The sequence below is a fragment of the Brachyistius frenatus genome, unplaced genomic scaffold (genome assembly GCF_029030835.1).
Source record: "Brachyistius frenatus isolate BFR_SWC_R1_liver_20210118 unplaced genomic scaffold, ASM2903083v1 Contig_523, whole genome shotgun sequence".
In the NCBI taxonomy this organism is placed as follows: domain Eukaryota; kingdom Metazoa; phylum Chordata; class Actinopteri; family Embiotocidae; genus Brachyistius; species Brachyistius frenatus.
The window spans coordinates 45,001-61,856 of NW_027211122.1; the positions used below are offsets into that span (position 1 = coordinate 45,001).

Sequence of the window (16,856 nt, forward strand, 5' to 3'; positions counted from 1 at the left end):
CAGGAAGCGGCTGACAGCCCAATGAGACTGAGGCGCCTCTGACGTCACGCAGGTGCGGCCTCACCTGCAGGTGGAAACAGAGCTCATCAAGGCCTGACTGTTCATCTGGAACACAAACAAACAAATAAACAAACAGATAGAAAAACAAACCCTGAAAATAAATCCTCTGTTTGTTTGTTTTTTTGTTAATTTCGTCGACTCTTTGAAGAGTTTCATCTTCATCACTGATTCTGAATCTTAAACTTTTGTCTCCATCAGTTTTGAATTAATTAGGAGTCAAAAACATTCATCTTTGTGAACACGTCAACTATTTGAAGAATCTGGAGTAAAGTTTCTCAGGATGGAAGAAGACGATCCTTCCACAAACATCCGATGAATTTCAAAATAAAAGAACATATTCTGTATCTTCCACGTGAAAATAAAACAGAATTTAATGAGTTTTAAATGTATCTGGAATCGAGGTGCCGGTATCACACTAAGACACACGCAGTCTCACTGCGCCACCTCCTGGTCACACACCTGTACTACAACAGCGCGACGGTTCAAAAGCAGCGCTCTCAAACAACTGAAACAAACCGTGGTCTGATGGAAACCATCACAGTGTTCAATCTGAATTATTATTGTTATTTTTATTCGTGTGTCACACAGGATCAACGTTTATTTATCTGTATTTTGTTCAATGCATGTGGCTTTGTTTAGTTTTTTTCTGTATTTGTTCTTGATTTAGACAAAACATCAACATTTTAAAAAGGATGCAGTGAGACGAAGAGCAGCAGAGACGTTCATGTTGTATGTAAACACTGTGGAATATAAATACATTTCCGTTTGTTTACTGCATCAGAACAAACAAACACAATCTGAAAAATAATTCGTAAATCAGATTCCTTTTTGTTTTTATTAACAACAAAAAGAGTTAACGTGTAAAGTAATCAATACAAAATATAAACATGTTGGACTATAAGTAAAAAGTAAACAAGTAAATAAACAAACACAAAGAACAAAACAAACTACCACAACAACCCCGTTCCGGTGGGAACAAGCAGGCAGGAAATGCTGGAGAGGACTTTGATGTTTGTGTCATGTGACCGAGCTGATTTTACTGTCACTGATTGAGCAGGTTCAATCCAGAGAAAAGCGAATGGAGTCTGGTTGTGTGTTGGCTGATTGATCACTGATTGATCACTGATTGATCACTGATTGATCACTGATTGATCACTGATTGATCACTGATTGATCACTGATTGATCACTGATTGATCACACGTTCACACTGAAGCTGATTCCTTTGATATACAACTGGTCGTTTTAGACGATCCATCCCGTGAGCTCAAATTGAGAGAAAGCTGAACGGAGTCTGGTTGTGTGTTGAGTCACGTCCTGCAGTGCCTGAGGGCAGAGACAAGCTGCAGCCTGCAGAGACACAAACCTCGTCTCCTCTTTCTTCTCCTCGCCACCGCTCTCAGGGACGTTTCATTCCTTCACCTTCACTCATCAATGCTTCTGATCGGTTACATTCAGCCGAGGTCACGAGTTGACCTCTGACCTACAAAATAAAACTTTGAGTCTGTATTCAGGTTGTTTTCAGAAACCTTCCTAAACACTGAACTGCAGGGAGAGTTCTGCGTGATTCACACCAGACTCTGTTCAAAAATCCCTGAATTCTGACCGTGCTGCTGCAGTCATGTCAATAAAGCTTGTTTGACTTTGAACTAGTCAGTCACACCAAACCCCGCCCCCTCCACCTGAAACCAGGTGAGCGCTGTGGGGGAGGAGGAAGACGTGCAGACTGTGAGGAGGACGACAGCGGGAAGCGGCTCACCTTGATTCTGCGCCCAGGTCAGTGCTTGTTTTGTGTCGCTGCAGGGGAACCAACGGGTTCTCCACAGAACGGGTTCTAACGGTTCCATGTGGATCTTAATTGAGCTCTGAAGAACTTTCTAGAGTCTCAGGAGACTGCTTGTAAGGAATAAACAAAGGTCCTGTATCTGTAAGGAACCCTGCTCTAAAGGTTCTCTACAGAACCAGGCTCTGGAACCTTTATGAACCCGTAGATTGCACTGTGAATGGGTTTGAGAACCCTGCAGAACGTTCTCCACGGTCCCGATTTACAGAAGAAGCAGAGGAACACACACAAGTAATCTGCTGTGGGTCTTAAATGGGCAGATTTTTGAATGGAGTTTGGTGGATGCTTGTGGTTGTTTTTTTTTCCCATGTGTGCAGAAATATGCGGAACCCTCACTCTGGTTCTTTAACGGTGTAGAACCGGACCTGAAGAACCGTGCTGAGGGTTCCTTAAAGAACGTTTTCTGTTTGAAGACTTGTTGTGAGCTGTGGAGTTTCCTCAGATCCACTCTGCCGGATCAGGCCGGAGGTTCGAGCCCCTGCAGAACTAACCGTGCCGCGTTCAGGTGCTTCATCACGGTTACCTGGTTGTCATGGTTACAATGATGTCCTCCTCCATGTCATGATTTGCTCCTGGCGTCACCTCTGCAGCCTGTGTGTGTGTGTGTGTGTGTGTGTGTGTGTGTGTGTGTGTGTGTGTGTGTGTGTGTGTGTGTGTGTGTGTGTGTGTGGTCGCTGTTACGGGGGAAAGCTGCCGGGTCACGGTGGAGAGTCTGGTTCCAGCTGACAGACGGAGGAGTCACGGCGGAGCTGTCTGGTCATGTAGGGTTTGAATCCTCAGGTATGTCAGTGAGTCACACCTGAAACGCTCCTAAAAAAACAAGCTCATCTACAACCAGCAGATCAACGTGTTCCAGCGGCAGCTCGCCTCTTTATTACAAACATGTGCGATTAAATGAAAGAAGTTTGAAAAACAAACTTAACAGCGGATGTGAGGTCAAATAATTCAGGTTTCACGGTTGATAATCGGATATTTCTTACGTTCAAATTTTCACCATGAAATCTCACCTGTGTTCGTTGTCAGGCCAAAAGTATGTGGACACCTTCACGTGTTCGGTTCTGCGGGCTTTTGATCTGAGCAGGACCATCAGGACTGTGAGGGAGACGAACACCACCTCAACACGCGGGGGAGGAGGGGGGGGAGTAAACCGACACCTGGCCCGCCAAATGTTCACGTCTCCCAGTGAATTGTGGGTAATTTAGTGGACGTCCCAGATTATCAAACTGGGGATCAGACTGGAAACTGAAGCCGGTTGATTTAAATCCACCCAGCCTGCAGGCAGGCGGTCCATTCACGGAGTGTATTCAGTGTCAGCAGCTTTGTGTCACACACACACACACACACACACACACACACACACACACACACACACACACACGCACTTAAAGGGACAGTTCACCAGGGGACTCCTCCTGTTTGTTTAGGCGGGTGGAGGAGGATGTGCACCGATCTGATCCGGTCAGTCAGAGAAGGGAAGAGTAGGAGGAGGAGGACATGTGATGATACTGGATGATGAAGAGGAGGAGGACATGTGATGATACTGGATGATGAAGAGGAGGAGGACATGTGATGATACTGGATGATGAAGAGGAGGGGGACATGTGATGATACTGGATGATGAAGAGGAGGGGGACATGTGATGATACTGGATGATGAAGAGGAGGAGGGCTTGGTGCTTCATCGCCTCGGTTTTCCATCCAGGCTGATCCGGACCGGACCGGGTTGACCTGAAGACACCCGACCAGTTTAACGACGTCATTTTTAAAAAACTGCTGCATGTAAATCTGTTCGTTTATTTAAAATGATGAAATGATTTCTCAGACTCGTTAGGGAGCTGCCGCAGGTCAAAGGTCGCCTGATAAACCTGGATGAGGACGAGCCGTAAAAGGAGCCGAGCAGGTTGTGACGCAGAACATCTGTGTTCTCGGTTCTGTAAATCCGGTTTCCACCCTCATGTGATCTCGGTGAGCCGCTCGGGAGATAAAAAAAATAAAGTCCGGAGTTTCAACAGCAGCTCTAATCTGCAGGATTATCGGTGGTAAAGATGCAAACAGGTGAGATGTCACCTGGGCTGTTTGGTCGGTTTGTAGCTGACAGGGAGGAGGAGGTCATGTGACTCACCTGAGCAGGAAGAGAAGCCGTCGGTCTGTCCAGTGTGTTCAGGGTAACTTCCATCATGTTTCAGTCTGATCAGCAGCCCTGTTGTTTCCCTCAGGTCTCATCACCTGGCCGCCGCCGCCACCGCCGCTGCGTTGCCATGGCGATGTTCCGCCGCAGGAAGAAGAAGCGCGGGCTGGAGATCTCCGCGCCGCAGGACTTCCAGCACCGCGTCCACACGTCGTTCGACGTCGCCACGGGACGCTACGTGGGTCTGCCGCCGCAATGGCAGAGCGTCATCGATACGTTGAGGAGGCCACGCCCCCTGGTGGACCCCTCCAGGATCACAGAGGTCGAACTCGGACCCAAGAAGGTCAGAGGTCATATAAAAAAATAATTTATTTAATATCTGTTTACATTCAGGCAAACACATGTTGACGTGACACACCGCCGCCCATTTCAACAACCCGAATCACGACCAGCAAACCGAACAGGTCACATTTGTTACTGTAACTGATGTCTGAACCAGAACTCTGGTTCCACATGAGACCCGGCACAGAACCCTGTGGAACTCCGGGTACAACTTTTAAACCTTTTTTTTTTTTTAACTCTATTACCGAGTCGATGTTGTTTTTTGTCAGCAGAACGAGACAATGTCGGCTTCATCACTGCTGTAGTGACTTAAGATAATAAGCTGCTGTTGATCCGTTTTATCGTGAGTCATAATATTTGCTGGTGACTCAGAAACTCTGAATCAGTTTCAAAGAGTTTTAAAGACGCTGACACATCTGTTTGTCTGAGGCGATTCACAGAGGAAAAATCAGCCCGTCTGCTCTCTGCTTCTAAATCTTTATCTACGACTTATTCATCTCTCACTTATTATCTGATCAGTCTTCAGGTGAGCTGCATAGCATCAACAAAAGCGGTAGTTAGCGTGAGTGTTTGTTTCGTGTCTCTGCAGGCGATCGTTCGCGGCAGCTTCATCGGTCACGGCGACTACATCACTCACGTGATCTCCGAGATGAGTCGTCTGTCCGTCACCAGCTCCAACTCTTTGCGTCGCAGCAGCCCGTCGGCGCGGAAACGGGCCAGGTCGCTAGGTCGCCTCGGGGAACTGGCCGAGAACGAGTCCTACCAGTACGAGGAGCTTAGTCGCCGCGGCAACAGCGTGAAGGGCAGCGGCAGCTCCACCTACTGGCAGGACAGGATCCGACAGGTGCGCGGCGAGGGCGGCAGCCCGAAACTCAACGGAGCCCTGAAGAGGACCAAGTCCAGCTGCCAGGTGGGCACTCTGTCTGAGGCCACGCCCCCCTCACCTGGGACACCTCAAAGCACAGGTGAGGTAGATGAGGCATGTGGACCGTACGCCCGCAGTGAGGGGGCGGGGCTAAGACAGAGGCCAGCTTCCTGTCACTACAACCTTCAGACTGTGGAAAGCAGCAAGACGCGGCTGAGACCAGCTGTCAATCACCTGCCCGACCGGAAACTAGCTATCAATCACTTGCCCGACCAGAGACCAGCTGTCAATCACCAGCCCGACCGGAGACCAGGTGTCAATCAACTACCCGACCTGCTGTCCTCCTCCAGGGAAACTCCCAGAAGGCCGCACTCCTCCTACGACCTCCAGGTGAGACCCCTCGGTCAAAGGAACATTGCCTTTAAGGAGCTATTTGTGGTTAGCTTAGCTTAGCATAAAGAGAGGGAACAGGGGGGAGCGCTAGTGTAGCTTAGCATAAAGACTGCAACTCCTCTGTAATTCTTCTTCTTTTGTCCTCCTACTCCAGCTGACCTCCCCCTCCTCCCGCCTCCTGCTGCCCCCCCCGAACAGCACCAGCAGTCCCATCATCACAGGTAGAGGGTTTCCTGAGCGTTCGCTGCGCCCCTCCCCCGCCACCTCTTCAGGTCACCCGCCCTCCTCCACGCCGCAGATGGCACCTGACGGAGGTCCCCCGAAAGTGACCCACGAGCAGTTCAGGGCGGCGCTGCAGATGGTGGTGGATCCGGGCGATCCTCGGACGACTCTTGAGAACTTCGTGAAGATCGGCGAGGGGTCCACGGGGGTGGTGTGCATCGCCCGAGAGCGGCACAGCGGGCGGCAGGTGGCCGTGAAGATGATGGACCTGAGGAAGCAGCAGCGCCGGGAGCTTCTCTTTAACGAGGTAAAGGTGGGGTGATGGGGGCGGAGCTTTAGCTTCCCTGCTTTTAGCTGGAAACAAGTTCCATAAACTTTATTTGAAATTTACAGTAAACATCGGGTAAAGTTTTTTTTTTTTTTTTTTTTTTTAAAGGAACATATGTAGTCTTCATCTCCTGCGTAATCAGTGTTGATTGGTCAGAAAACATTTGCTGCAATGTGATTAGTGGAGCTGCTTCTGCCTGAGAAGACATCCTCAGGGGAAGCAAACCCCCCCCCCCCCCTCCATGGCAATGGTTCTCTGTGCGACATCATCAGCAGCTCCGTCCCTCCCTTTGTTTCTCTCAGGTGAAGATCATGAGGGACTACCAGCACCAGAACGTGGTGGAGATGTACCGCAGCGCTCTGGTGGAGGAGGAGCTGTGGGTCGTCATGGAGTACCTGCAGGGCGGCGCTCTAACCCACATCGTCAGTGAGACCAGGTGAGCAGGAAGTCGGTCTCGACTGGAACTTTCTCTTTTTTGTTGTTGTTGTTGTTTTTTTTACAGCGTCTCTGTGCCGCAGGTTGAACGAGGAGCAGATAGCGACGGTGTGCGAGGGCGTCCTGCGGGCGCTGTCCTACCTCCACTCTCAGGGCGTCATCCACCGGGACATCAAGAGCGACTCCATCCTGCTCACGCTGGACGGGAGGGTAACGCGTTCTGTTCTTCTGTAGTTGTGAGGTCACTGTGACATCATTCGAAGGCTAAATCTAAAAGTGTCGGACGCTCCTGGTTCAGAAACAGGAAGCTCGCTGGAGGGTCTTTTGTGCAGGTAATATAGTTGAATAAAAACTGACAGCTGTTTCCCTCCTCTTCCTCCTCTTCTTCTTCCTGCTGCAGGTCAAACTGTCGGACTTTGGTTTCTGCGCTCAGATCAATAAAGATGTCCCGAAGAGGAAATCCCTGGTCGGGACTCCGTACTGGATGGCTCCTGAGGTGATCTCCAAAACACCGTACGGCACCGAGGTGAGAGCAGACGTACAGAAATAACCTCACCTGTAACGTTATCAAGGTAAATCAGTTCTCTGTGACCTCATGACCCCTCCTCCACAGGTGGACGTCTGGTCTCTCGGCATCATGGTGGTGGAGATGGTGGACGGAGAGCCGCCGTATTTCAGCGAGACGCCCATCAGCGCCATGAAGAAGCTGAGAGATGAAGCAGCACCGAGCGTCAAGAACATGAGGGTCAGAGACAAACACACACACACACACACACACACACACACACACACACACACACACACACACACACACACACACACACACACACACACACACACACTTAAACTTGTCTTTGTCACATGGTGGGGACCCCAGACCTGAACATGGATTGTGAGGACCGTGTTTTTCTAGCATTTCCAGATGAAATCTGCAGACGTCTGTAAACTTACCTTTCGAGGTTTTCTAGGAGCAGTCGACACTTATTCTGTGTTTCGGGTTAATGTAGATTATTGATCAATTTGAGAAAGTAATGAAAATGCTAACTGGCTAATCCGCTAGTTTCGGCATTAGCTGACGATGTCGCTTCTTTGTGTTCAGGTGTCTCCGGTGTTGAAGGACTTCCTGGGCTGCATGTTGACTCGTGACACACTGCAGCGCAGCAGCGCCGCCGACCTGCTGGAGCACCCGTTCCTGCTGCAGGCCGGTGCGCCGCGCTGCCTGGTGCCGCTGGTGGAGCAGCACCGCAAACGCATGTCGCTCTGTTGAACACCTGAGAATCACCTGAGAATCACCTGAGAATCACCTGAGATCACACCAGAGACTTATCGAAGACTCACCTGAGAATCACCTGAGAGTCACCTGACCTCACACCTGAGACTCAGGTGTCTCCGAATCACGCACCAGTGTTTCTCACCACCTGTCAGAGCTCCATCAGCCAATCAAGTGAGTGAACTCGGTGTGAGGGCGGCAGAAGGCTTGAACACTGAGGGTCACAGGGTTGTGAACTTTGACCTCCAGCTGTGATGTCACCTGTGAACATTCCTGTTAAGCAAGAGGAGGAAGTGAGTTGCCATTTTATTTTGACAGTCTGTCCACAGTTTCCTGTCAGTGAACAGTGACAACCTGTATCTACCTGTGACCTGGACCACCTGTGGGCTGCTCCCTGTTTGACCTTTGACCTCCTGTTCTGTAGTTAAATGGAGGATTTATTTTTAAACTTTTTTAACATTTCAGGTTCCTTCATGTTTTCACAGATCATCATTTCTTTAAGCCGTGAAAATTAACAAATGAAAAACATTTCGGGGTCGAAAGTTCAAGCCTTTAACAAAACATCAAGAATAAATGAATCCAGATTTATTATATTTTAAAGTCAGATATTTGCGACAGACACATTTCACTTTACAGAGACGTCTAGATGTGAAAATAATAAAGATAATCTGTGTTTGTGTCAGCTGCTCAGAATAAGCAGCACTTTCTCTGTATCAGAGCTTCACTACAATAAACATCAAAACACGTAATAATGAATCTGTCGCATAAAGTCAACATGGAAAATAATAACAGTTTAAATGAAACTTGATTCATGATCAGTCTGCTGATTGGTAATTATTATTATTATCAATAAAACATTTCTGTTCCGAAACAGACGTGTTGATTATTTTCTCCTGTGACGATGACGACGTTGCATCTGCTGTAGACCTTTTCTAATTTCCACAATTTTACCACAAAAAACTCACTTAAAACTCCAAAAAATGTCATTGTAACGTTTAACGTTGTAACATTTTTGCCAACGCAAAATCAAACATTTTCGATGCCAGAACAATCACAAAAAACTCAACTGACGTCTGCAGTCTTTGTTCAGACTCTGAGTCCGAAGGATCCTCCGCACATCTCAGATAAAAACTGATGAAGCGCCTCCGGGTTTCTATTTGGAGGTCGAAGACTCCGACTGTCACAGATAAAGAGACGGAAACACTTGAGCTCGTCACAGCACGCTCTTCATATCAGAGCGAGTCTCATCACAAACCTGCAGCCGCTTCACGGAGACGCGTTTTATTAAAGTTCTGCGTGACGAACATTAAACCATCTTCATTCATGTCACACGTGTTCAACACGTCTGCTACTTCGTTTAAATCAGAGTCTGAGTTTTACATTTACAGTAGAGAAAAAAGGACTTTGACTGCAATGCAATGCATGCTGGGAAACATGTAAATATAACTTAAAATAAGAAAACTGGATTTTGAAGAGAAAATGTATAATTTATCTAATAGCATAGATAAACATAGCGGGGATGTGAAGATTTAGATTCAAACTTCAACACCAAACAACATCAGGACTCACTTTGATCAAAAGAAGACAGACTTTACGTTTGTAAGGTTGAACAACTCGAACATCAGCTGCATCTAAAAAAAAGATCCTTAAAAACAAACTTAAAGAAGAAACAGGTCTTTTAGTTTCATCTGTGACCGTTAGGACTTAAAACAAGAAAAATAAAAACGTATTTCCTATATTTATTATCGATTTAACTTACCTCCCTAGCTGAAGGCAATTTGACAGGATCAATAATAAACAACAATAAGATGACAAAAAATTACTTGGAAATACATTTAAGAAATACATTTTGGTAATAAAAAGAACTGAATTAAATTATTCTCGTGGATTTATTTCTACCATTCCTATGAATCCATTAACATGAGGATGAGGGCAGGTTATTCTTTGCAGTAATTGTTTCATTGTTTAGTCATCTTCAAATATAAATTAAGAACCATTTTAAAAAGATTTATACGTTTTTCAGAAAAAGAAAAAAAAAAAAGATGCCAATAAAAAGATGAATTCATAACAAACCGCATTAAATGCATGTGCAATGACTCTGGTGATTGAGCAGAGGGTTAGCTGCAGTGAGGATACAGGAGAAGTAGAGTCTAAATGAAGAGGTGTCAGGCGCCTCTATCAGCAGGCAGATAAGCAGACAAACTCTGCTCTTCCTAAAATGGACTTTGACAGCCAAAGGTCCTGAATCTGCCCTCGTGGAGAGCTCGCATCCCGGGACAAATTTAGTTGTGCTGTCTTTTGTTTTCAGCAGTTATCTCCTAATTTGGTCCACGGGAAACCTTTATAAACGTCACCCCGCTGCGAGGAAGGCGGCAGTTCTTCATCTCTCTCCTCTCAGGTTATTCTGCTTTCTCATCTCCACCCTCAACCATGGGTGACGCTCTGATGGCCGAATTTGGGAAGGCGGCTCCGTACCTGAGGAAGTCGGACAAAGAGCGCCTGGAGGCTCAGACCAGAGCTTTTGACATCAAGACCCAGTGTTTTGTCATCGACGACAAGGTGGAATACATGAAAGGACAAATCCAGGGCAAAGACGGAGGGATGGTTACTGTCAAGAAGGAGGATGCAACGACGGTGACCGTGAAGGAATCCGACGTTCACCCCCAGAACCCGCCGAAATTCGATAAAATCGAAGACATGGCGATGTTCACGTTCCTCCACGAGCCCGCCGTGCTGTTTAACCTCAAAGAGCGTTACGCCGCCTGGATGATCTACACCTACTCCGGGCTCTTCTGCGTCACCGTCAACCCGTACAAGTGGCTCCCTGTCTACGACTCCGAGGTAGTGGCGGCCTACAGGGGGAAGAAAAGGACTGAGGCCCCACCTCATATCTTCTCCATCTCTGATAACGCCTACCAGTACATGTTGACCGACCGGGAGAACCAGTCCGTCCTCATCACCGGAGAATCCGGTGCAGGAAAGACGGTGAACACCAAGAGAGTCATCCAGTACTTTGCCAGCATCGCTGCGGTCGGAGGTGCATGCAAAAAAGACAGCAGCAAGGGGACGCTGGAGGATCAAATCATCCAGGCGAACCCGGCGCTGGAAGCCTTCGGCAACGCCAAAACGCTGAGAAACGATAACTCGTCTCGATTTGGAAAATTCATCCGAATTCATTTCGGCACGAGCGGCAAGCTGTCGTCCGCTGATATTGAGACATACCTGCTGGAGAAGTCACGGGTCTCCTATCAGCTCAAGGCTGAGAGGAACTACCACATCTTCTACCAGATCCTGTCCAATCAGAAGCCAGAGCTGCTGGACATGCTGCTGATCACCAACAACCCATACGACTACTCCTACATCTCCCAGGGAGAGATAACAGTCGCCTCCATCAACGACTCGGAGGAGCTGATGGCCACCGACAGCGCCTTCGATGTGCTCGGATTCACTCCAGAGGAGAAGATGGGCGTCTACAAGCTGACCGGTGCCATCATGCACTACGGCAACCTGAAGTTCAAACAGAAGCAGCGCGAGGAGCAGGCCGAGCCTGACGGGACCGAGGATGCCGATAAATCCGCTTACCTGATGGGGCTGAACTCTGCCGACCTCATCAAAGGGCTGTGCCATCCCAGAGTCAAGGTAGGAAACGAATATGTCACCAAAGGCCAAAGTGTGGAACAGGTCTACTATGCCATCGGTGCTCTGGCTAAGTCAGTGTATGAAAAGATGTTCAACTGGATGGTGGTGCGAATCAACCAGTCACTGGACACAAAGCAGCACCGTCAGCACTTCATAGGGGTGCTGGACATTGCTGGATTTGAGATCTTTGATTTCAACACCTTTGAGCAGCTGTGCATCAACTACACCAATGAAAAGCTGCAACAGTTTTTCAACCATCACATGTTTGTCCTGGAACAAGAGGAGTACAAAAAAGAAGGAATCGACTGGGAGTTCATCGACTTTGGGATGGACTTGCAGGCCTGTATTGACCTGATTGAAAAGCCGCTTGGGATCCTGTCGATTCTGGAGGAAGAGTGCATGTTTCCCAAAGCCAGTGACCAGACCTTCAAGTCCAAGCTCTATGATAATCATCTGGGCAAGAATAAGATGTTTGAGAAGCCGAGGGCAGCAAAGGGCAAATCAGAGGCTCATTTTACCCTGGTTCACTATGCCGGCATGGTGGACTACAACATTGGTAACTGGCTGGTGAAAAACAAAGACCCCCTGAATGAAACTGTGGTGGGCCTCTACCAGAAATCCTCTCTGAAGCTCCTCAGTGTGCTGTTTTCAAGCTATTCAGGAAATGAAGGTGGAGACAAAGCAGGTGGCAAAGGAGCCAAGAAGAAAGGCTCCTCGTTCCAGACGGTGTCGGCTCTTCACAGGGAAAACCTGAACAAGCTGATGAACAACCTGAAGACCACGCATCCCCACTTTGTCCGCTGTCTGATTCCAAACGAGAAGAAAATTCCTGGAGTCATGGACAACTGCCTTGTGATGCACCAGCTGCGCTGTAACGGTGTCCTGGAAGGTATCAGGATCTGCAGGAAGGGTTTCCCAAACAGGGTGCTCTATGGTGACTTTAAGCAGCGGTACAGGATCCTGAATGCCTCTGCCATCCCCGACGGTCAGTTCATCGACTGTAAGAAGAGTGCCGAAAAGTTGTTGGGATCGCTGGACATCGACCACACTCAGTATAGGTTTGGCCACACAAAAGTCTTCTTTAAAGCCGGCCTGCTGGGGACGCTGGAGGAGATGCGAGACGAGCAACTCTCTCGAATCATCACCAGGATCCAGGCCAACGCCCGCGCACTCCTCATGAGGGCGGAGTTTATTAAGCTCGTGGAACGAAGAGATGCCCTGATGGTGATCCAGTGGAACCTTCGATCTTTCCTGGGTGTGAAGAACTGGCCCTGGATGAAGCTCTTCTTCAAGATCAAACCCCTGCTGAAGAGCGCCGAGTCTGAGAAGGAGATGGCCAACATGAAGGATGAATTCAACAAGTTGAAGGAAGCGTTGGAGAAATCAGAGGCAAGACGGAAGGAAGTAGAGGAGAAAATAGTGACTCTTCTCCAAGAGAAGAACGATATGACTCTGCAAATTCAGTCTGAACAGGACACTCTGACGGATGCTGAGGAGCGCTGCGAACAGCTCATAAAGAGCAAGATTCAACTGGAGGCCAAGCAGAAAGAGATGACGGAGAGACTGGAGGATGAAGAGGAGCTGAACGCAGATCTTACAGCCAAGAAACGCAAGCTCGAAGACGAATGCTCTGAGCTGAAAAAAGATATTGATGACCTGGAGCTAACTTTAGCCAAGGTGGAAAAAGAGAAACATGCCACAGAGAATAAGGTGAAAAACCTGACAGAGGAGATGGCATCCCAGGATGACAACATCATGAAGCTGACAAAAGAGAAGAAGGCACTTCAGGAGGCTCACCAGCAGACACTGGATGACCTGCAGAGTGAAGAAGACAAAGCCAACAGTTTGACCAAAGCTAAAGCTAAGCTGGAGCAACAGGTGGACGATCTGGAGGGCTCGCTGGAACAAGAGAAGAAAGTTAGGATGGACCTGGAGCGCTCAAAGAGGAAGTTCGAGGGGGACCTGAAACTGACCCAGGAGAGTCTGATGGATTTGGAGAATGACAAGCAGCAGCTGGAGGAAAAGCTCAAGAAAAAAGACTTTGAGGTCAACCATATCAATTCAAGGCTAGAAGATGAGCAGGTTGCCTCAATTCAGCTCCAGAAGAAGCTGAAAGAAAATCAAGCGAGGATCGAGGAGCTCGAGGAGGAGCTGGATGCTGAGCGAGCAGCCCGGGCGAAGGTGGAGAAGCAGCGCTCTGATCTTTCCCGAGAGCTGGAGGACATCAGCGAACGGCTGGAGGAAGCAGGTGGAGCCACATCAGTTCAGGTGGAGCTGAATAAGAAGAGAGATGCTGAATTTCAAAAGCTGCGCAGGGAGCTGGAGGAATCCACCCTCCAACACGAGGCCACCGGTGCCACCCTGAGGAAGAAACACGCAGACAGTGTCGCCGAGCTGGGAGAACAAATTGACAACCTGCAGCGTGTGAAGCAGAAACTGGAGAAAGAAAAGAGTGAGCTGAAGCTGGAGCTGGACGACTTGTCTTCGAACATGGAGAGCGTGGTGAAGGCCAAGTCGAACATAGAGAAGATGTGCCGGACGATGGAAGACAACATGAACGAGTACAAGAGTAAACACGAGGAGGCTCAACGGACCGTCAATGACCTGACGACCCAAAGGGCCAAGCTGCTCACGGAGAACGGCGAGTTTGGAAGGCAGCTGGAGGAGAAGGAGTGTCTGATATCACAGCTGACCAGAGGGAAGAACTCGTACAACCAGCAGGTGGAAGACCTGCGCAGACAGCTGGAAGAGGAAGTGAAGGCGAAGAACGCCCTCGCCCACGCTGTGCAATCAGCTCGTCACGACTGTGATCTGCTCCGAGAACAGTTCGAAGAAGAGCAGGAAGCCAAGGCCGAGCTGCAGAGAGCTCTGTCCAAATCCAACACCGAGGTCTCCGCGTGGAGGACGAAGTACGAAACCGACGGGATCCAGAGAGCAGAGGAGTTGGAGGAGGCAAAGAAGAAGCTGGTTGTGAGACTGCAAGAGGCCGAGGAGGCCATCGAGGCCGTGAACGCAAAGTCTTCTTCCCTCGAGAAGACCAAACACCGCCTCCAAAATGAGATTGAAGACCTGATGCTGGACCTCGAGAGATCCAATGCAGCATCTGCAACACTGGACAAAAAACAAAGAACCTTTGACAAAGTTCTGGCAGAGTGGAAGCAAAAGTTTGAGGAGTCGCAGTGTGAATTAGAGGCCTCCCAGAAGGAGGCTCGGTCTCTGAGCACTGAGCTCTTCAAACTGAAGAACGCCTACGAGGAGTCACTGGATCAGCTTGAGACTATGAAGCGAGAGAACAAGAACCTGCAAGAGGAGATCTGTGACCTCACTGACCAGCTCGGGGAGGGCGGCCGGAGCGGCCATGAACTGGAGAAGATCCGGAAGCAGCTCGAACAAGAAAAGGCCGAGCTGCAGTCGGCGCTGGAGGAAGCAGAGGGTTCCCTGGAGCACGAAGAGAGCAAGATCCTCCGAGCCCAGCTGGAGTTCCACCAAGTGAAGGCCGAGATGGAGCGCAAGGTGGCGGAAAAAGACGAGGAGATGGAGCAGGCCAAGAGAAACTACCAACGGATGCTTGAGTCCCTTCAGTCCTCGCTGGAGTCTGAGACCAGGAGCCGGAACGAGGCCTTGAGAGTGAAGAAGAAGATGGACGGTGACCTCAACGAGATGGAGATCCAGCTGAGCCAAGCTAACAGGCAGGCAGCCGACACCCAGAAGCAGCTCAAGAACCTCCAGGCGTATCTGAAGGACACTCAGCTGCAGCTGGACGACACCCAGCACGGCAACGACGACCTGAAAGAAAATATTGCTCTGCTTGAACGCCGGAACAACCTGATCCAGGCTGAGCTGGAGGAATTGAGGGCCGCCCTCGAGCAGACGGAGAGAAGTCGGAAACTGGCTGAACAGGAGCTGATTGATGCGACAGAGCGCATGCAGCTCCTGCACTCCCAAAACACCAGCCTGATCAACCAGAAGAAGAAGCACGAAGCAGACCTCCTCCACCTACAGAACGAGATAGAGGAGGCCATACAGGAGAACCGCAACGCTGAGGAGAAGGCAAAGAAGGCCATCACCGATGCAGCCATGATGGCCGAGGAGCTGAAGAAGGAGCAGGACACCAGTGCCCATCTGGAGCGCATGAAGAAGAACATGGAGCAGACCATCAAAGACCTGCAGCACCGTCTGGACGAGGCCGAGCAGATCGCCATGAAGGGCGGCAAGAAGCAGCTCCAGAAACTGGAGGCGCGCATCAAAGACCTGGAGAACGAGCTGGAGGCGGAGCAGAAGAGGGGAACAGAGTCCATCAAGGGGGTCCGCAAGTACGAGCGCCGGATCAAAGAACTCACCTACCAGACCGAGGAGGACCGCAAGAACTTGGCCCGCCTCCAGGACCTGGTGGACAAGCTGCAGCTCAAGGTCAAGTCCTACAAACATGCCGCAGAGGAGGCGGAGGAGGCCGCCAACAACAACATGGCCAAACTCCGCAAGCTGCAGCACGAGCTGGACGAGGCCGAGGAGCGAGCCGACATCGCCGAGTCGCAAGTAAACAAGCTGAGGGCGAAGACCCGGGACGGACCCTCCAAGAAGGGCATGGATGAGTGAGGATGGTCCCAGAACATCACAGGTGGGCTCCAAATATTCACCTCACAGTCAAACCTCTATAAACAAAAAACATGAATGAAAACAACAACTAAAGCTTATTAAAGGTCCACTTACTAGATCTGCCAACCTCACCTCATGGTCTTCGTCGGCGGACGCTAAGTGATCCACATACTTATGATGCAACAACACTTTGGTCATTGGATGGCAGATTGACCGTCTCCATGGAGACCATGTGATGTGTGATGAAAGCCATGAGATGTGACTGAAAGCTGTGATCAAAGCTAAATAAGTGAATCTTGAGTTTTAGTGGGTTTTTAACTTGTTTATACGGTGAAGCGTGAAAGGCGAGTTTTCATCTCTGGAAAAAGTTTTTGTCGCAGCTCGTCAATGTGTCTGTTTTGATTGACAGGTGTTCCTGTTCCTGCATGTTTGGGACCGGAGACGCTGTGGAACCTAAAACCAAGTAACAATTATTCCATCACCGTTAACAGTGATCAGTTATTGATTAGAATCACTGAGTGTAACTTTAGTGGAGGTCTTTAGGTTTGACTTCAGAGCAACATACCTCTGATTTTTCTTCCATCAGTTTCCCATCAGGTGGTAGGATCAATACTGGAATACTGTGATCAATAAGTGACCATGAGATTATTACATTAATATGTAGAAATAAAATTCCTACCGACCGCAGAGCTCGTCTGTCTGTTCTTTATCTGACCATCAAACTGCTGAGTTCATTT

At 49.0% G+C, this 16,856-nt stretch overlaps 2 protein-coding genes across 3 annotated transcripts; both read left to right on the plus strand.

Moving 5' to 3' along the window:
* Positions 1–1,794: 1,794 nt before the first annotated feature.
* On the plus strand, positions 1,795–8,747 carry LOC138614558 (serine/threonine-protein kinase PAK 6-like). Of its 2 annotated transcripts, none has more exons than XM_069688073.1 (9): positions 1,795–1,835; positions 4,118–4,372; positions 4,961–5,626; positions 5,784–6,158; positions 6,482–6,615; positions 6,698–6,824; positions 7,015–7,140; positions 7,228–7,359; positions 7,714–8,747. In XM_069688073.1, exons 2-9 carry the CDS (start codon positions 4,160–4,162, stop codon positions 7,879–7,881), a joined length of 1,941 nt encoding a protein of 646 aa, XP_069544174.1. In that variant the 5' UTR covers positions 1,795–1,835; positions 4,118–4,159; the 3' UTR covers positions 7,882–8,747. The 2 variants fall into 2 exon arrangements, with proteins under 2 accessions (XP_069544174.1, XP_069544175.1); XM_069688074.1 differs by lacking the exon at positions 1,795–1,835 and adding an exon at positions 3,476–3,956.
* Positions 8,748–10,314: 1,567 nt separating this feature from the next.
* Positions 10,315–16,583, plus strand: LOC138614556 (myosin-6-like). Its single transcript, XM_069688069.1, has 2 exons — positions 10,315–16,141; positions 16,529–16,583. Exon 1 carries the CDS (start codon positions 10,315–10,317, stop codon positions 16,117–16,119), a length of 5,805 nt encoding a protein of 1,934 aa, XP_069544170.1. The 3' UTR covers positions 16,120–16,141; positions 16,529–16,583.
* Positions 16,584–16,856: the final 273 nt, after the last annotated feature.

Bases quoted from the DNA above. Each gene is read 5' to 3' on its own strand.
- LOC138614556 (XM_069688069.1), top strand. From the start codon at position 10,315: ATGGGTGACGCTCTGATGGCCGAATTTGGGAAGGCGGCTCCGTACCTG.
- LOC138614558 (XM_069688073.1), top strand. From the start codon at position 4,160: ATGGCGATGTTCCGCCGCAGGAAGAAGAAGCGCGGGCTGGAGATCTCC. The intron at 5,627-5,783 runs GTGAGACCCCTC...CTCCTACTCCAG, and splicing joins ACTCCTCCTACGACCTCCAG to CTGACCTCCCCCTCCTCCCG. The intron at 6,159-6,481 runs GTAAAGGTGGGG...TGTTTCTCTCAG, and splicing joins GGGAGCTTCTCTTTAACGAG to GTGAAGATCATGAGGGACTA.